The sequence below is a fragment of the Periophthalmus magnuspinnatus genome, chromosome 8 (genome assembly GCF_009829125.3).
Source record: "Periophthalmus magnuspinnatus isolate fPerMag1 chromosome 8, fPerMag1.2.pri, whole genome shotgun sequence".
In the NCBI taxonomy this organism is placed as follows: domain Eukaryota; kingdom Metazoa; phylum Chordata; class Actinopteri; order Gobiiformes; family Gobiidae; genus Periophthalmus; species Periophthalmus magnuspinnatus.
In genome coordinates this window covers 6,707,562-6,724,071 of record NC_047133.1, presented here as the reverse complement: position 1 = coordinate 6,724,071, position 16,510 = coordinate 6,707,562, and the positions used below count along the sequence as shown (strand labels likewise).

At 42.3% G+C, this 16,510-nt stretch overlaps 2 protein-coding genes across 2 annotated transcripts; both read right to left on the bottom strand.

Moving 5' to 3' along the window:
* Positions 1-7: 7 nt before the first annotated feature.
* LOC117374708 (proline-rich protein 14-like) lies at positions 8-8,783 on the bottom strand. Its single transcript, XM_055223421.1, has 6 exons — positions 8,238-8,783; positions 7,801-8,153; positions 7,346-7,472; positions 7,070-7,176; positions 6,044-6,112; positions 8-5,220 (listed from the first exon to the last, which is right to left on the bottom strand). The coding sequence occupies exons 1-6, from the start codon at positions 8,781-8,783 to the stop codon at positions 4,944-4,946; spliced, it is 1,479 nt and encodes a 492-aa protein (XP_055079396.1). The 3' UTR covers positions 8-4,943.
* Positions 8,784-9,648: 865 nt separating this feature from the next.
* On the bottom strand, positions 9,649-15,293 carry LOC117375300 (uncharacterized). The gene is made up of 6 exons (XM_033971598.2): positions 15,216-15,293; positions 13,128-13,217; positions 12,759-12,891; positions 12,613-12,675; positions 10,166-10,209; positions 9,649-10,081 (listed from the first exon to the last, which is right to left on the bottom strand). The coding sequence occupies exons 2-6, from the start codon at positions 13,196-13,198 to the stop codon at positions 9,649-9,651; spliced, it is 744 nt and encodes a 247-aa protein (XP_033827489.2). The 5' UTR covers positions 13,199-13,217; positions 15,216-15,293.
* Between the last annotated feature and the right edge of the window lie 1,217 nt (positions 15,294-16,510).

Here is a 16,510-nt window from a genome sequence, read left to right as displayed (position 1 = left end):
GGTCAAAGGTCACTGTGGGTTTGTGGAGGTCAAAAGAACAAAACAAATCAACGCTTTTTTTCAGGTTGAATACGACGTTATATTTATTTGACTGTAAAAACTAGACAAACATTTTAAAATCCAGGCTATACTTTCATTTACAATACCCATCCAACGCGTCGCTTGAAAATTATGAACATTTACACAACAAAATCGCCATTTTGTAAGGGCCACATCGAGGAGGAGCACACAGGAGACAATCACATCTGTCAAGGTCAATGGAACAAATTTAACTCTGCTACAAACACTATTTCAAAACAAACAGCTGAAAATCTCAAAATGTCTGGACTTTCTTCCTCGGTGTGGCCCAAATATGACGTAAACTACAATAAATAACTTAAACAGTACAAAATACACGTATATCTGTATTATGAGAAGGCTTGGCAGTGACATGTGTGTTTTTTGAGGGGAGAGGGGGGATCATGACAACACAAAATAATATCTGCATATACATTGATACTTTGCAGCTGATGTCACCAACATTTCCTTGGGGTGTGATGCTAACCAAAGGCACTACTCTGTCTGAAGCTTTGTTAGATTATGTTAAAACAAAGCTCACGTTAAAGTCTGATCAAAAACAACTGACTTAGCAGGAACTACAACAGGCGAGCAGTATCCAAGTCTCTCACACATAACATTACAGTCGCAAGCTAGCTAACATTAGCCAAGTCATTGTCACATTTTTGTTGAAAAATCAAACTCCTAAACAGGACCATGAATGCTAAGATTGATCACACGCCCCTGAAAATGAGCTCTGTAAATCAATTTTGGCATTTTTATTTTTGAGTTTTCATCTTTTATTAAAACCTATCAGGCTGTGTTTGCCAATATGTGCAATGTGTCACCATGGTAACTGCTGAACATTCTGTCACAGAGATGCATGTAGAACACCCCTCAAAGTGACATCACTGCTAAGTATCAATATAAGACTGGAATTTTAAGTATTTCTTGATTTGAGCAGTTTTGAAGTTAAATTTAATAGAATTTAAAAATTTCAAGATGTAGCAACAATTGGTACAGATTAGTTTTTACTCTTTTCTGACTCCACTGGCCGAGAATTTAGCTTAAAAACTGAAAAGAGTGAGAATAATCTAAAATAAATACTGATCAAAACTACTCAAAAGGTTTTAAATTTAAGTGATTTTAACTCATGCACTTAGCAGCAGCTGGTAGTATTAATAGTAATAGTAATGGTAATAGTGGTGGTATTAGTAGCAATAGTGGTAGTAGCAGTGAGGCTGAAGAGGCATTGAAAAGTATTGATTTTTAAAAATACTGATGCTTAAAATTCTACAAAAAACACTGTTTTTAATCTAATGTTTCCAAATCTAATCCATACTTCCCATTAATTTTTCCCATGGACTTCCAGTAAAATGCATTATGAAGATTAACCACCACAAGACCTCATTTAAAATCAGTTTGAAACTTTAAAACAAGATTTGGCTAAATGTTTTAATTCAGTGGTTTATAAATTGTTTTTTGAACTTAAAACAACCACATTACAGATATTAGTTAGCACACAGCCACAGCGATGCCTTTTCCGAAACGTCTATGAGAAAACTTAATGGAAATTTTACCTCTGGAACAAGAGCGGACTTGGAAGTGGAGCTTCATAGGATCGATAATACAATACTTGCCATAGCGTTAAAAGGTATCGGATCGAAACAAAACCACTACTATTACTACCACCACTACTCCAAAGCAGGTTGCCAAATACCCCCCCCCCCTCCACTGGAGCTACACATATTTACAGATTTCACTCTTCAGTTCATTATTGCATTGTTTGTATGTGGATTCCTTTATAAAATTGCTCATGTTTTGTGCGTCGTTTTTGCCTTCACTTGTTTAAAAAAAACAAAAAAAAAAACACAACCTTTGAAAAGTATTTTAAGGCTCGACAGCGAAGCGAAGGCGTAGTATTTACACATAACTTTAATGCAAACTGTAAATGTTCTAAATGACAAAATGGCTCCTCTTTGATTTGTACAAACTTTACACACATGAGCTGCATCGAATATTAAAACTCCCATATTATGCTTACATACAGCTATATTTACATTATTAAATTTACATTACTAAACTTAAAATAGTGGGACCCATGTTTGCAGAAAGTCAAGGTATTGGGAAATTAAGCAGTTAAAATCAGTAGCTGCTAGCATTTACAAAGTCCTAGATTATGTAATTCTCTGATCTATGTTATGTTTCCTCAAACAGACCTGGAGTTATGTTTTGTTTCATTTACACATGTTTAATACAGAAACCCTGCATATTTAGGCCGAGTTCTCCTCTCAAACTGAAAACACCCTGTTCCACCTTGTGATGTCATGGTAATACAGAAAGTGCTCCACTGTGTTTTTAAGCTCCATACAGCTTTACTAGAATCATTTGAATCATTTCAGCCCTGGAATTGCCAATCTTTACTGAACTATGTGAGGTAAAAGGAGCTGTTAACTTGAAAACCACTTCATGATATCACAAGGAGAGACGGACGGACATTTTGGTCTTTGAGACTAATAAGTAAATAAAGGGTTACTCAAAAATGTGAATGTGAAACAAAACACACATCCAGGTATGTTTTTGAGGAGATAACGACAGTATAACATGAGTTAAAGCTCACCAGAGTCAATTTTGTGCAATATAGGACCTTTAAAGTAATGTCACAAAAAGTGACCAGAATGAGTCTGGTGAAGGTGAATGGACTTTAAAAACCCAAAGGGCCATTTCTGGATGACCACCTGATGACATCACCAGGTGTAACAGAGAGCTGAGGGAGACAGGCTAAATGTGCGGGATTACTGAAACATGCGAGAATGAAATGGCACAACAGCAGAGATGTTTCTGATGAGGATACTACACTAGAACAGGGTTAAAGCCCCACTGCAGAACATTTGATGACATTAGAACAGGGCTAAAACCTAAGCAAAGGTAGTTTAGCAGAACATGGGAGTTTTAAACTTTAAGTTACACATTCAATCTCGTAGAGGCAGTTTGTGAAGTTGTGGAGCACTCATAGAAAAGTAGCTGCCGCTGCACAATAAAAGAAAAAGTCCATTTGAACAGATGTAAATGAAATGATTAAATGCATTTGTGATCGAAGGCTGTGATGGAGATATGCTGCACAAACAACGTCCTGGGAACTAAAAGGTAGAATCAAAAACTGACCACACGTCAGAGGAAGCCATTTTGCTTAAGGACTGCACAGCGGCTTCAAGATAAAGCTGGTGTCCACTACACGAGTCCATTTGCAATGAAAGATTTCTGAGGAGAATCTTGAGTCATAGCTAAAAATAGCGGGTGTTTGGTGTCAGAGAGAGACCGGGACAAAGATCAAACTTAGACCCGTCGTCCGACCAAAGGCAAGCTGCCTCTGTGATCAAACTGTCTGATATTGTGGAGTCTTGGTGCAGAGTGGGCCCTCCTCTCACTGCATCTGTGAACAATCTTTGTGACCAGGACGGGGACAGGTTCTCCCCTTTAACCTTTCATTTCCTCACTTTTACAAATGCAGCAACACCACTAGCATGTAGCGCTGGCTTCAGCTAACCTGTACAATCACAAAGACGTTGGCACCATACACTGTATAAATAAATGGACATAGCTAACTTGCTACTTGAACTTGAAGTGATCATGGGCGCGCTTCGGACGCCATCAACTCTGGCTCCAATTCACTTTACATTAGAAAACTGTCGCCCATCTTTCTATAACTGCTCCTATTAGACTAGTCATTTTGGTCTTTTTTGTTTGTATTTTTATGTTGTTATTTTGTCCGTAACTCAAGATATGAACATTAATAACAGACAAATCAGCTGCCTTCTTTCCCTGAGGTCACTAACACTAGGATTAGCAACAAGTTTGACTTGACACCCCCTGCTAAAACAGCGGTGCAGGAGGGAAGGGGTTTTACCTTCAACGGCCTCGCTCCAGGTCGGCTCTTTGGTTGCTATGATACTCGGAGCCGGAATTCCAAATATGGAACTTTCCCCAATAACTGCTACCCTCGATGAGCTTCATTTGACTGGAGCTGGACGCTATGGGTGATCGACTTTGACAAACTTTGGTCATTGCCAAGACTGATCATGTGACTTATCGTACCTTTTCAACTCCTCGCGTCATTTATAGTGACGTCAACAATCTTGTAAGATGAGGAAAAAAATGCGTGCTGTGGACACCAGGCTTAAAACAATCCTCCAGCTTGAAACTTCTGACCAGGACCAGGGTCACATCTGGTCATTGAAGGATGGGTCAAATAAAACTACATGTGTTAACATGTATTGCTGCGTAAATAAGATACATTATATAATTTCCAAAAGCATCACTGAAGTTAAGACAGAAGACCTTTGTAACTGATCCCAGGACAACACAAGTGCAGCACCTGAAGGACAAAGAACTCACCAGAAGATTAACCCATGGTTTCAGAAAGTAGCACTGTTGCCATGGCAGTTAAAGAAAAGGAAGTTGAAACCATGAACACAGGCAGTTTGTGAAAAGTGGACTTTGGATGGACCTCCTCAGTACAGAATGGGACGGTTTAGTGATACAGGCTGCGTTCACACTTACACCAGTTTAGTTCTGATGTAGACTTTTGTTTAGATTTTTAGTCCAGATTTAGTCCCGCTTCAGGTCCATCTTGTGTATGTGTGAACACAGCCTAGACTCCACCCTCCTCCAAGTGCTTTTCATTGGAGCGGATCTGAAAATACGATTATTCAAAACAAGGCTACGCTCAGACGCCAAACACTCAGATTTACGACACAGAATCCATTATTAAAACGTTCAAAACTTCTCCCAAACGTGCTGCCCGCTGCTGTGGCATCCGACCGCAGCAGTTACATGTATAAATAACTCACTGGACTCTCGTTTATTCTCGGTTCCTCTGGCGTTTCCTCTGCCGGTTCATCTCATGGTCAACTGTAGTTCTGGGCGAGCCACGAGGCAAGCTGCTCCAGTTTGGCACAGAGCAGAGAGTCCGGGTCAGATACCAGCACTGGGTCTTCCCTAGTGCTGCGGCGTTTCCTGGAGTTGGCAGCGTTGGCTTTAGCTGCTCCCACCAGAGGTTTCTTGGGTCTCCGTGATTCTCCAAGCTCCGGGAATTCGAGAAATCGTTTGAGCCGCTTCTGCCCGCACCAGGCCTCGGCACCGTTCTTACGACTCAGAGGAGCCTCGAAGATCGTCTCCAAACGACTAAAACCACAGACACAAGTATTAAATTAAAAGGCGCTGTACCTGAATTTCTTAAAAACTTGGAAAAAAAAAAAAGAACTAGTTCATTTTAAAGCAGTAACCTTGCAGTAACCCTGGTCCAGGAACAGTCCATGGAGTCCAAAGTTATTCCTCACTTACCTTAAGCATTCTGAGCATTATATTCATGGTAATGAGTTTATAAGAGCTTTTCACAACTACACAACTGTCATGGTAATGTAACACAGCTAGCATGCCAACAGCACACTTCCTGATTCTCAAAACACTTTAATAATAAAAATGTAATATGTAGCAGTTCTTAAGGATGTGCTTTAAAAGGGACAATATTTAAGATTTACATTTTAGGTTTTCTTATGTTATAATTTGGTGTTTTAATTCAAGACAATTATCCAATCAAAAAGCAGAATGAGCCTCACATGACTCTCACATTTGGGTTACCAGTTTCAAAGCTGAAGTCCAGTTGGCTTAAACCTAAAGAGGACTCTCTCTCGGATCTGAATCATCACTGCCTAAATCCCAGCACCTGTGTTTGTGCTACAGAGGCTCACGTCTGTGGCCTGGGAGATGAGATGGAGATGAGATGGAGGTCAGTCGGAAGTCAGAGAGAGGAGAGCCAGAAGTCAGACGAAGGAGGGTCAGATCGGACGGAGGAGAGACAGAGGTCGGACGGAGGAGAGACAGGTCAAAGGTTAGAGGTGAGACGGAGGATAGACGATCAGACAGAGATCAGACAGAGAAGAGATGGAAGTGACACGGAAATAAGACAGAGGTGAGACAGAGGTCAGAGGTCAGATGGACTCCGAACCTTTCCGGGGGTTTGCTGAAGTTCTTGTTGGTGTAGATCTCCTCCAGGCTGAACTCCTTCTTCTTCACTCTGAACAGAAACAGACACGGAGCAGAACATCAATCAATCATTCATATGAAAAACAATCACTAAAATCAACACAATCAACACACTGTCTTCTGTGTCAGAGCAGGGGCAGAACAGGGGCAGACATGAGCAGGAGTCACTTTAGTTTTATTATTAACCAGTTGGACAGTCTCCACCTACACTGTCATACGAGCATCCAAACGATGTGATTAAGCTACACGTCCCTCAAATGAGGCTTTAACTTTTCATCATCACGGGCCAGAGGTCATTGTGGCAGGACACAGAGGTCAGAGATCAGTGTGGCAGGGCACATTGATTTTACTGACTTTCCAACTCTTTGCGACACCCGTTCGAGTTCCCGAGCCGCGCCCCACTTGCAATCAGAGTACACCTGGCGTAAATGTGAGAATACAAAGCCAAACATAGCAAGAGCAGCTCTGAGGTCTCTGCTGTAAATCTTTTTAAATAAATGTTTGCAGATTTGCTGCAGCTCCAGAGGTAAAACAGTGAAATCTGTGCTGTAACAATTCAAAACACCCAAATATTTCACAGTAATAAGGTGTGCAGAGTATGTAAACAGCGCCATCATGAGGCCAGAGTTAGAATGAATTGAACATGACTTCAGCTGCATTGATATTAATAACAGCATATTATTTTTGCTCATATAGTTTTACATGGGCATTTCCTTTTTCACTAGAGTATACATATTATTCAGTGTTTCCCACTGAGAAGACAATGGTGTCCCCCATAGTCAATTTTTTGCCCCCAGAGTCTAAAAAGAAGCTGAATAAAATAGAAATTGTTGCCTTCGGTTTGTGTCTGGTTTTGACAACACTAGAAGCATAAGTAACTGTACTTAATTTATCATCAGTGCTTTTTTGATCAGTTCCCAAGGATAAGGTGGCAGTATGTGAGATGGGTTGAACCCCTAACCCTGTGGTGGTGAGGGCAGTGCCGTACCTGACTGCTCTGGGGAGGCCCATAGGTGTGAGGTTGTTCTGAGGTTTGGGGAGAGCTTTCCGGATCTTTATGGACGACACTTTCCTCTGACCCTCAGCCTTCTTCACCTAAAACAAAACAACACCATTCAAGTCCCAATTTAAACCCATCCTAGAATCACACGCATTTCAGAACATGTTTGCACAGAATAAGACACAAGGAGGGCACCCGACACACACAGGGAGGGCACCCGACACACACAGGGAGGGCACCCGACACACACAGAGGTTCTTGTACCTTTATCTCTGAGTCCGAGTGGGCCGTCTCTTCTCTCAGCTCCTCGGACTCGGGGCTGGACGAGCTTGTGTCCTCATCCTCTTCAGGGTGAGACACCTCGGGGACACATACGAGTAAAGACACTCCACTGAGAGAGAGAGAGAGAGAGAGAGAGAGAGAAAAAAAGCAGAGGGAGAATGACAGAGAAATTTATCAGTAAAACTTTATTTACATTTGATTGGACAAAACTCATTTTTGAGATTAGTTCAAAGTACAGTTATTATATAGCAACTTCAGTGCTTCGCCAAAGTATGTGGGCATGCTCAGTTTGACTGATGTAACCAGTGTGAATCTTGGACGATCGCCAGAGGGCTGTGATGCACGCAGTCAATGAGGAAATCACTCAGGAGGGACGGGAAAAAAACAACAAACGAAACACAGGTCTGATCTATCAGAGCTCTGCATCTGCTGTGTACCTGGTGCTGGAGTCCGACGATGCGTTGAGCAGAGTATCAGTCCGGAGGTGGAACCCAGGGAGCTGCCCCAGAGATGTGCCCAGGAGAGAGGAGAGAGAGGGGGCAGAGGAGGAGGAGGGGGCTGGGGAGAGGGAATGGAGGGAAGAGGGGGCTGGGGAGAGGGAGCGGAGGATGGGAGCACTTGGGGACAGAGCTCGGAGTGGACTGCCCTCTGACCTTTTGGACAGGAAGGCGAGGGGACTGGAGAGGAATCCAGAGGCGAGTGCAGACAGAGAGGCCCCAGGAGAGAGCGCCCTCATTGGGGAGAGGTGCTGTGGGTCGTAGGGGGACGGGGACCTGCGGGCTGGGTACACCTGAGAGGGAAAAGAGGAATATAAATATAGCTGGCTTAAAAAACATTCAGAATAACATTCAGAATAACATGATAAAATATGCACCTCTTTGCGCAGACACAGAGGGGCGATCTCCCGCTCCACCTCCACACTGCAGACGGTGTGGCGGCGAGGCCCGACGAGACGAGCGGTGGAAGTGATGAACGAGCGAAGAGGAAGAAGAGGAGGAGAGGCTGAGAGGGGCGGAGTGCTGCTGCTGCGGAGGCTGGGAGCGGCTGCGTGGGGGCGAGTGGAAGTGCGGTGTCCAGGGCGTATCCAGGGGCGGAGACAAGGGATCTCAGGACACGATTGGCTCCGCAGCAGCCGCGTCGAGCTGCCCTGCTTAAACATGGCGTCGTCCAGTGTTCGCCGCGGTAACAGGCTTGTTGCCTGAGCGGGATTTAAACACGCGACACTTCCTCCTCTGGACATCCATCCTCTGGACCTCCTGTCGACTCCGACCTTGCTGACACCGCCCTCCTCCTGAAGACTCTGCGATGTCACGATATCACACAAATCACGAGCTCCGCTATCAGAAGACGGCGGCGTTATTTCAAAATAAACCTTTTCCGTGAGGTTTCTGTCCTTTGCACTTATCTCCCTTGCCGCCATTTTGTTTTTCTTGGTTTTGCGTTCTGCCTTCTCCTCTTTGTCGCTCGGGGCTACGCTCTCCCTCCGTTCTCAGCTCAGCTCTGGTTTTTCGCCTTCTTAGTCGAGATCGCTGCGTTTTTCAGTCATTTCTGGAGGCACTGTGGCGACTTTGAGCGTCTCCACTTTAACGGCGGTAGTATTTTGCAACTCTAAAGTTGAACTAGTTTTAGCATTAACCTTTTTCACGGCCTTAGCTTTAGCCTTCGCACTCTTCAGATTATCACCACTTTTAATCACTAAACTACTTTCATTATTTACAGTTAAAATCGCCTCTTGTTCAACCTTACTCTTCTTGTTTGCCCTAGTTACTGCCTTCGATACCGCGATGGGGGTCTCCTCTTTGCGTTTCGGTTTTCGCTTTAGCACGGACGCTACTTGCTCCTTCTCCTCCATCTTGTCAGCCATTTTCTTCCTCTTGCCTGTTTCTTCGCTCAAATTCAACGTCCGTTTGACCTTTTTCAGTCCGGCGTCGTCCAGAAACGAGCGTGACGTTGGGGTCTGGTCGGCCTGGTTTTCGTTTAAATCATCCTTGAAAACACAATTACTTTGTCGATCGATCCCCGAGTCCATTTCAGTCAAAATTAGATTACAGTCTGTATTCACGACACTAAAGTTGTCGTGGTTGTCGCACACTACAGTTTTGGTTTTGGGCGTGGTTTTGTTTTGGCGTGTTCTCGTCCTAGCACTCCACCTCACCTCCTCCACCTCCTCTACCTCCTCCACCACCACACTCGCAGTCTCATATGCAGTAGTCATAGTAACAGCAGTAGCAGGCGCAGTAGTGGTATTTGCAGTATTCGAGGCACTTTGGGCTTCAAGTTCTGTTTTAGGAGTTTGCCAAGGCACGACATCGTCGACCTTGACTTTCAAAATATCCATCTTCTCTTCTGCCTCCGACTTCTGGAAGTCTGATAACTGGCTGGCTGTTAGCTGGTTCCTCCATTCCGCAGATCCGATCCGGTCCCTCTGCAGACGAGTACAGGCTCTCGTCTGTGTTTTCGATGGCGGTTGGTTCACTCGCCGAAACGTCGCTCTCGGTGCTGTTGGATTTGAACAGTTTCACGGGGCTCATGACGATCTCGGTGAAGGAGGCCATCTTGGATCTGAAGGACTGGAAGAGCGGCCCGATGACCCAGCCTTTGGGGGCGGAGTCAGGGGCCAACAGCGAGCGCGTCTCTAGGGGGTCAGAGGTCATACCGCAGGAGGGGACGGTGTGATTCAGGGACGAAACACGAGGAGAGATCGGAGGACGCTGAAGTCTGGATCAAAAAGAGGGGAAAATCTTAGTGCCAATGCTTCATCTATAACTTCATATTTGTTGATCCTGGTGATTCTGAACTCACTTTTCTTGGACGGTTTCTGTGGCAACACTGAAGTTCAACTGCTCCTGAAAAATACAAAAACACATCAAAACTGTAAGAATCCTCTGTACGCTTCTGCACCATGTATCCACGGTTCCTCCTCTGTACAATATATTCAGAACATAAATGAACAGTCTTCATTGAAGCAGACATAATTTCTCCTTTTGAGCGATTTCAAAGCATTCACTAAAGCTGCATGTAATCAGAGAGAAAGGCTTAGTGGCAGAGCGGTTAGCACTAGGGACCTAGGTTTCATTCCTGAAGAGTGTGGGTAGAGCTGCAAGATTTTGAAAAATATGTAATAATTTAAAGTGTTGTGATTGTGATTAGATTTCTGATATGTTAAAAAAGTGGGATTCTGTTCAGAGTGCATATTGTAAACAACTATGTACACTGCAATAACATTTGAGAGAGACTGAAATGTGAAATCACACACCAATACAAGAATCCCATGCATTTCAGGACATGTAACGGTCTAAACTACAGGCACTAGTCAAGTTACCAACATTTCATAGAATGTGATTTTCCACATTAAATAGTACTTTCTTTTATATTCCCATGTGGCCTTATATCTGTGTAATCCCTCAGTGTCCAGGGAGATAGTGGTCCATGGGTGTATACTAGTCTATGTGTCTTATACTTGTTCTGATATAGCTCAAGATCATTTTAAAGCTATTCAGGAAAGGTTCATTTCATTCATTTCAGGGATTTTTTTAGTATTGATAAATGCTAAAATGAGGATCTAGTTTCGATAGTAGTATCTGATTTTTGATACTTTTACAACCCTAACAGGGCCAACAATATTTTTCTATATAAAAAGATGAATATTTCTATATAAAAAGATGAATATTTTTTATATTTCAAGAGGAAATTAAAATATAAAAAACAAAACAAAACTGCAGCCTTTGTGATTTCATGAGTGAAGTAACTCAATAATGATTTGACTGGAGGTTTTATGCAGCCCTATGCGTTTGTCCTTTAATGTGTAGAGTCTGGATGTTCTTCCTGTGTCTTCGTCAGTGTTAGAAGGTTGGTGGTTCAAAGTCAGCTCGTTGTGTCTTTGGGCAGGACAGTTCCCAAGCGTGAGGTTGCTGGTCGACTGCAGTGAGGTGGTGGTGGTGTTGGTGGGAGTCATCAGAGCGTGACAGGATTAAAGGTCATTATCCGGTTTGGACTCATAGCTGTTTACTCTCAGACTGGAGCAGCTGGTGCAGGACTCACGCACAGACAGTATCCCAGTGTGCCCTAATGTCTAACCTCTGAGCAATGAAAAGTTAGTGCTGTTTCCATAGCAATTGAAACTTTAAATATAATATACATTTTTTGGAACTGTGAAAAGTACTCAAAATTATGTTTTTCAGCATCCTGTTTATAGGTGCTAATGTTTTTCAAAAGAAAATTCCACAGTGCCAGTTTAACGCTGCATGACAGTTTAATCTGCAGCTCTCTGAAAGCCTCTCCCACTCTTCAACCAATTTCACTTAAAAATCTGTCCAGATCAATGAAGCCAATGCGACAGAGATAAAAAAAATGGTCAACCATGTTAAAGAGGGGGTATTTTACTTCTATGGGGGTTCATTTTATTGTTTTGAAAATGCTATATTCGCCCAAAACAACATTTTAACATGTTTTATAAGTTTCACACTCATTTTTTAACGCTCTGAGTCTCTCCTCCCTCTGCTCTCTGTGCTAAATCATTCCCTCTTCAGAGGCACTATCGCAACACAATCAGCGGACATCTCACTAACAAAACTACTGCACATCACATCAGGTTTGTCAAGTTGTGTACAGTTTTGTACATTTATGGAGAATTGTCCATAAGTATACAAAAGTGCATGGGTGAGGTAGGGTTGCGGGCGGAGCTTTGTACAGACTCGTACTGCTAACCATAAGCTTGAATAGGGCCCAGGAGAGATCACTAGATTACTCAAACATTCATGGATGACATCTAAAACCTCTATGAGTATGTTTTTGTTGAAGGAAGAATGTGGGAGGACATGGGACAAAGATTAAATAAATACAAATAAATACATTTTGCATAATACCCCCTTCTTTAAAAACTATAAAAATGCCATTCATACAGTTTTGTTTCGCAGTTACACAATACAGTATAATCAATCCATGTTTCCGGTCTGTTTGTTCCATAGATCCAGTCGGACTCCGGTAAAATAATTCCCCTGTGGATTTAAACACTGTATTCCCAGTGAAGTTGGAGCGAATGATGCCGTGTAGAGAGTTTAACGAGATATTCCAGAGCATGGATCAGAGTAAATCCTGTCTGCATGAACACTCTGCATCCTCTGCTCCATCTGACCCTTTCACTGCATCCTCTGCTCCTCTGCTCCATCTGACCCTCCTGCTCTTCCTGTGTACGTGTCCAAACAGAGCATCAAACCTGAGACCTTGTGGCTGTGGGGCAAGACCTGTACCTGATGTGAGGCCTCTTCTCCTGAGGTCTCGAATCTGGACGGGACACTGGGATCCATCTGCACCTTCAAAATAAAAGCACATAATTCACAGACAGGTCTCAGGTTTATATAAGCCAGGGTAGCATAGGGGATGGTAGGATTTGTACCATGGAGGGGGAGAATCTGGGTTTCCTCGTCGGGGAGATGGGTTTTCCATACGGTTTTAGCGCCACTCTTCGGTCCATGACATGGTTCTTCCTCGGACTCCTCCTGCTGCCAGAGACGCCATAGCTCACAAAGCTGCAGAGAGACCAACACTGTAAGTACGTTTTCTTGGGACGAGGTGGGACGACACACAATTCCCACAAGATGAGACAAAGCACAAGACAAGTCCACAAGAATGAAATGAGATTTGACTTCATTAAGAACCAACCGTACAGTTCAGTTCAAATTTTAATTTAAAATTACAGATTATGAGGGAGTTTTTAAGACTATGGGGACATTTGTGTGGGTCAAAGTTGGTTGCCGTTGGTTACCTGCTCGTCACTGCCGGGAGCGAGTCCATCAAACCAGTCTGAGGGTGGGGTTCCGCGGGGAGGGTCAGCATCCCTGAGCTGTGGGTGGGACTAAACACAAACAACAGAAAACATACAGTAAGTACAGCAAGTGAAACAGACTACCACAATAAAAGCAAACCACACAGAAAAATACATGGACAAGAGAGAGACAAGAGATTAAAGGGTGAGACAGACCGCCAAAATAAGAGCACAAACACAAAATGAGATTTTTAGATACAGAGGATATTTTAAATCACAATATTCATCTTAAATGCCTTAATAAAAGAAACAAGTCCGCTGACTTCTGTGATAAAACTGCAGTGCATAACAAAGCGTTGCATGCTGCCAGCCACTCCAATGTATAGCTGCATATACACACTATTTTTTTTCCATTTGTACCAAAATGACTATGTGACGCTGTCGAATCCTACAAGTACCACCAATTAAGAAAATAAAACTGGAGAATGAAGTATGTACGCCACAGTGGGCATGTATCAGTGTAGGTGAAAACAGGGTTAGATCGACAAAATGGCGTTTTGAAAATAAGAGATGAAAAATTACTCAAACATGAATCACTCCAAATACAACTTCAGAGGCTCAGTGAGAAAAAACAACGAGAACACGGTTAAAAGCTCTAATAGGTCTGCTTTAAGCCTTAAGAAATTTTTGATAAAAGTCGAAAAAGTACTAATATCATCAATCTATAGGCCTTAAATCTCCAGCACAGTTCGATATTTAGTTTGGTCCATCCTGCTGCCTAAAGAGTACACATAAAGCTTAATTTGACCACTTTAGAGCGACGAGGACACTGCACAAAATGTGACTGCACTGCTCTTACGTCCAGGTTGTGGTAAAACGGGGCTGTTGATCAGTCTGTAGTAAGATATGATTTTGGAAAAATCATCTTAAATCAGCCCCACATATCTGCCCAAAAATATCTCTAGTTTCTGTCTAATGTTGATGGTCCCAGTATTAAAGAATAAAAATTAAAATCACTGAACCAGTAGAAAACACAGCGGTTTGAGAGTTGTTTTCAAATGTTTGGTGCAATAATAAACAGACCTGTCACGATAATCAATATATCAACTTATTGCTAGATACATAAAACCTGAAACTATATATTTATGGACTCAATATTTATCATGGGTAGAATTTATTTGGAATAGTGGGGAGATGTTTGTTATTTTAGCTGAAATATGGCAGGTTTTGAGTTGTAAAGGGTGGAATAAGTGGCTTCTATTGCTATTTATTGCTTGTTTCTGTTATCTGTCCATTAAAAAAAGCGTTTAGTGGGATTATCCGGCTTTATCTTTTATTATTATTGTGTTAAGAGTGTTAAATGTTAGTGTTAAAAGCTGTGGCAGCACCAGGGGAAACCATTACTCAACCCATCATAAATCATATCTTCAAGTAGATTTTCCAAACAGCAGTGGAGTAGTTGTACATGCTCGTGTGTTTTAGATGTGAATTAAACAAAAACTACAATAGATGTTGACAAAAAACTGACAGTAAAAACATCTCAGTGTATGTCTGAGGCGTTGTGAAGGAACACATGGATTGTATTGATTTAACAACGCTCAAAACATCCTGCTTTTTAACAGATATTCCAAACTAAACATAGCATACACGTGAACATTTAAACATAACCTGTATAATCTGTGATACTGACCAAAAACGTGATTTGGAGGTTGTTTTCAGTGAGCGGTTTGCACACTAAATTTTTCCATAAACCAAAACGCTGTGTCGGGTGTGACTAACTACTGAAAACTACCGGGTCCCCGGATTATGATTTTAAAGCCAAACCGTTTGATTCGTACCTTCTATCATCTACTAATCAACAAGCAACAGAAAATAACAGGTCATATATGCTGGTAAATGCGGTATTTTACGTGTTTAATCTAATATGGGGCGTAGCAAAGAAGAGACGTTCCAGGGAATAGTCGGCGCCCAAAGCTGTCATAGCGTTTTAACGGGATTCTACGCGGTAACGGTGGAGAAAAACTGGTACCGCCGGTAAATGGAACCGAAATACACGTTTGAAGCTTAATAAATGTTCTCAAATCTTACCGTAAAGGGTTAGGATGTTGAAGGCGGCCGCGTTTTCATGTCGGACTGCGCCCTACGAGAGGCAAATGTGCTCAAATGTGTTCGTTTTTACAAATCCAATGCCAGAGAGGAAAATCCACCAATAGCAGTCCGAGTTCGCAGGCCGCTCGAATTTTTACAACCAATCAGAGGCCGTCTTCCTCTGTTGTCACGTACAGGCAGCCAATAGGAGTGCGTATTGGAGCGGCGTGTGGATAAAATGGTTTCGTTCTTTTTATGTCCTCGTCTGACCTACAAATGAAGACCTACATTTTAAAAAGTCATGAGATTTACAGGAGACAGTGGCGATACACGCGGGGTTTCAAATACCGAGGTCTGTCTCTGGGTTTAGACCTGTTTTAGTTTAGTCCTGCTTTAGTCCAAGTTGGTTTAGTCCCACTTTAGTCGTGGTTCAGTCCTGGTTCAGTCCCACTTTAGTCCTGGTTCAATCCTGTTTCATTCCCACTTTAGTCCTGGTTTAATCCTAGTTCAGTCCCATTTTAGTCCTGATTCAGTCCCACTTTAGTCTGAGTTTCATCCTGGTTTAGTCCGACTTTTTGACCATTTGCCTCTTAATTTAATAATTAATAGACCTGGTTTGGTCCTAGTTTGGTCCTTGTTTAGTTAAAACTTAAATAGTACTTTAATCCTGATTTATCATTTAGTCCTGGTTTAGCTCATGTTTAGATTAGTCCAAGTTTAGTCCTGTCTTTTAGAAATGGTTCAGTCCTTGTTTAGTCCTTGTTTTGACATTCTGACCTGGTTTCATCCCAATTTCATATTTTTTTTCTAGTCCTAGTAAGAACCTTGTTTAAAATACACCTTGGTTTATTCCAGGTTAAATTCTCATCCTGTCTTCAGACCCATTTGAGTGTTAGTTTGGCGCTGGTTTAGTCCTGGTTTGGTTCTCATTTAGTCTGGGTTTGCCGCTCATCTGCTGACCTTGGCTTGACCTTTTTTTAGTCCTGGTTTGATCCTGGTTTTAAATAGCTCTAGTTGAGGCCTGGTTTTATCCCAGTCTAGACATGTCCTCTGCATGTTTTGTTCAGTTTGATTCTAGTAGCTTAGTCCAATTTAATCTTATTGTTTTCTGGTTTAGTTCGAGTTTAGTCCTGGTTTATTCTGTCCCAGTTTGTGTTGCTTAAAATGGAGGTAACTGAGACCTTATAAAATCCTAGTTTTGTCCTGGTTTAGTCTGGGTTTGGACCTGATTTTAGTCCTGGTTTAGTTCATGAGTAGACCTGTTTTTAGTCATGGTTTAATATCAATAAGATAAT

Bases quoted from the DNA above. Each gene is read 5' to 3' on its own strand.
- LOC117374708 (XM_055223421.1), bottom strand. From the start codon at position 8,783: ATGGCGGCAAGGGAGATAAGTGCAAAGGACAGAAACCTCACGGAAAAG. The intron at 8,154-8,237 runs GTGCATATTTTA...TTTCCCTCTCAG, and splicing joins CTCTGTGTCTGCGCAAAGAG to GTGTACCCAGCCCGCAGGTC. The intron at 6,113-7,069 runs GTACGGCACTGC...GTTTCTGTTCAG, and splicing joins GGCCTCCCCAGAGCAGTCAG to AGTGAAGAAGAAGGAGTTCA.
- LOC117375300 (XM_033971598.2), bottom strand. From the start codon at position 13,198: ATGCTGACCCTCCCCGCGGAACCCCACCCTCAGACTGGTTTGATGGAC. The intron at 12,676-12,758 runs GTACAAATCCTA...TTTATTTTGAAG, and splicing joins CCAGATTCTCCCCCTCCATG to GTGCAGATGGATCCCAGTGT. The intron at 10,082-10,165 runs GTGAGTTCAGAA...TTTTTGATCCAG, and splicing joins ACAGAAACCGTCCAAGAAAA to ACTTCAGCGTCCTCCGATCT.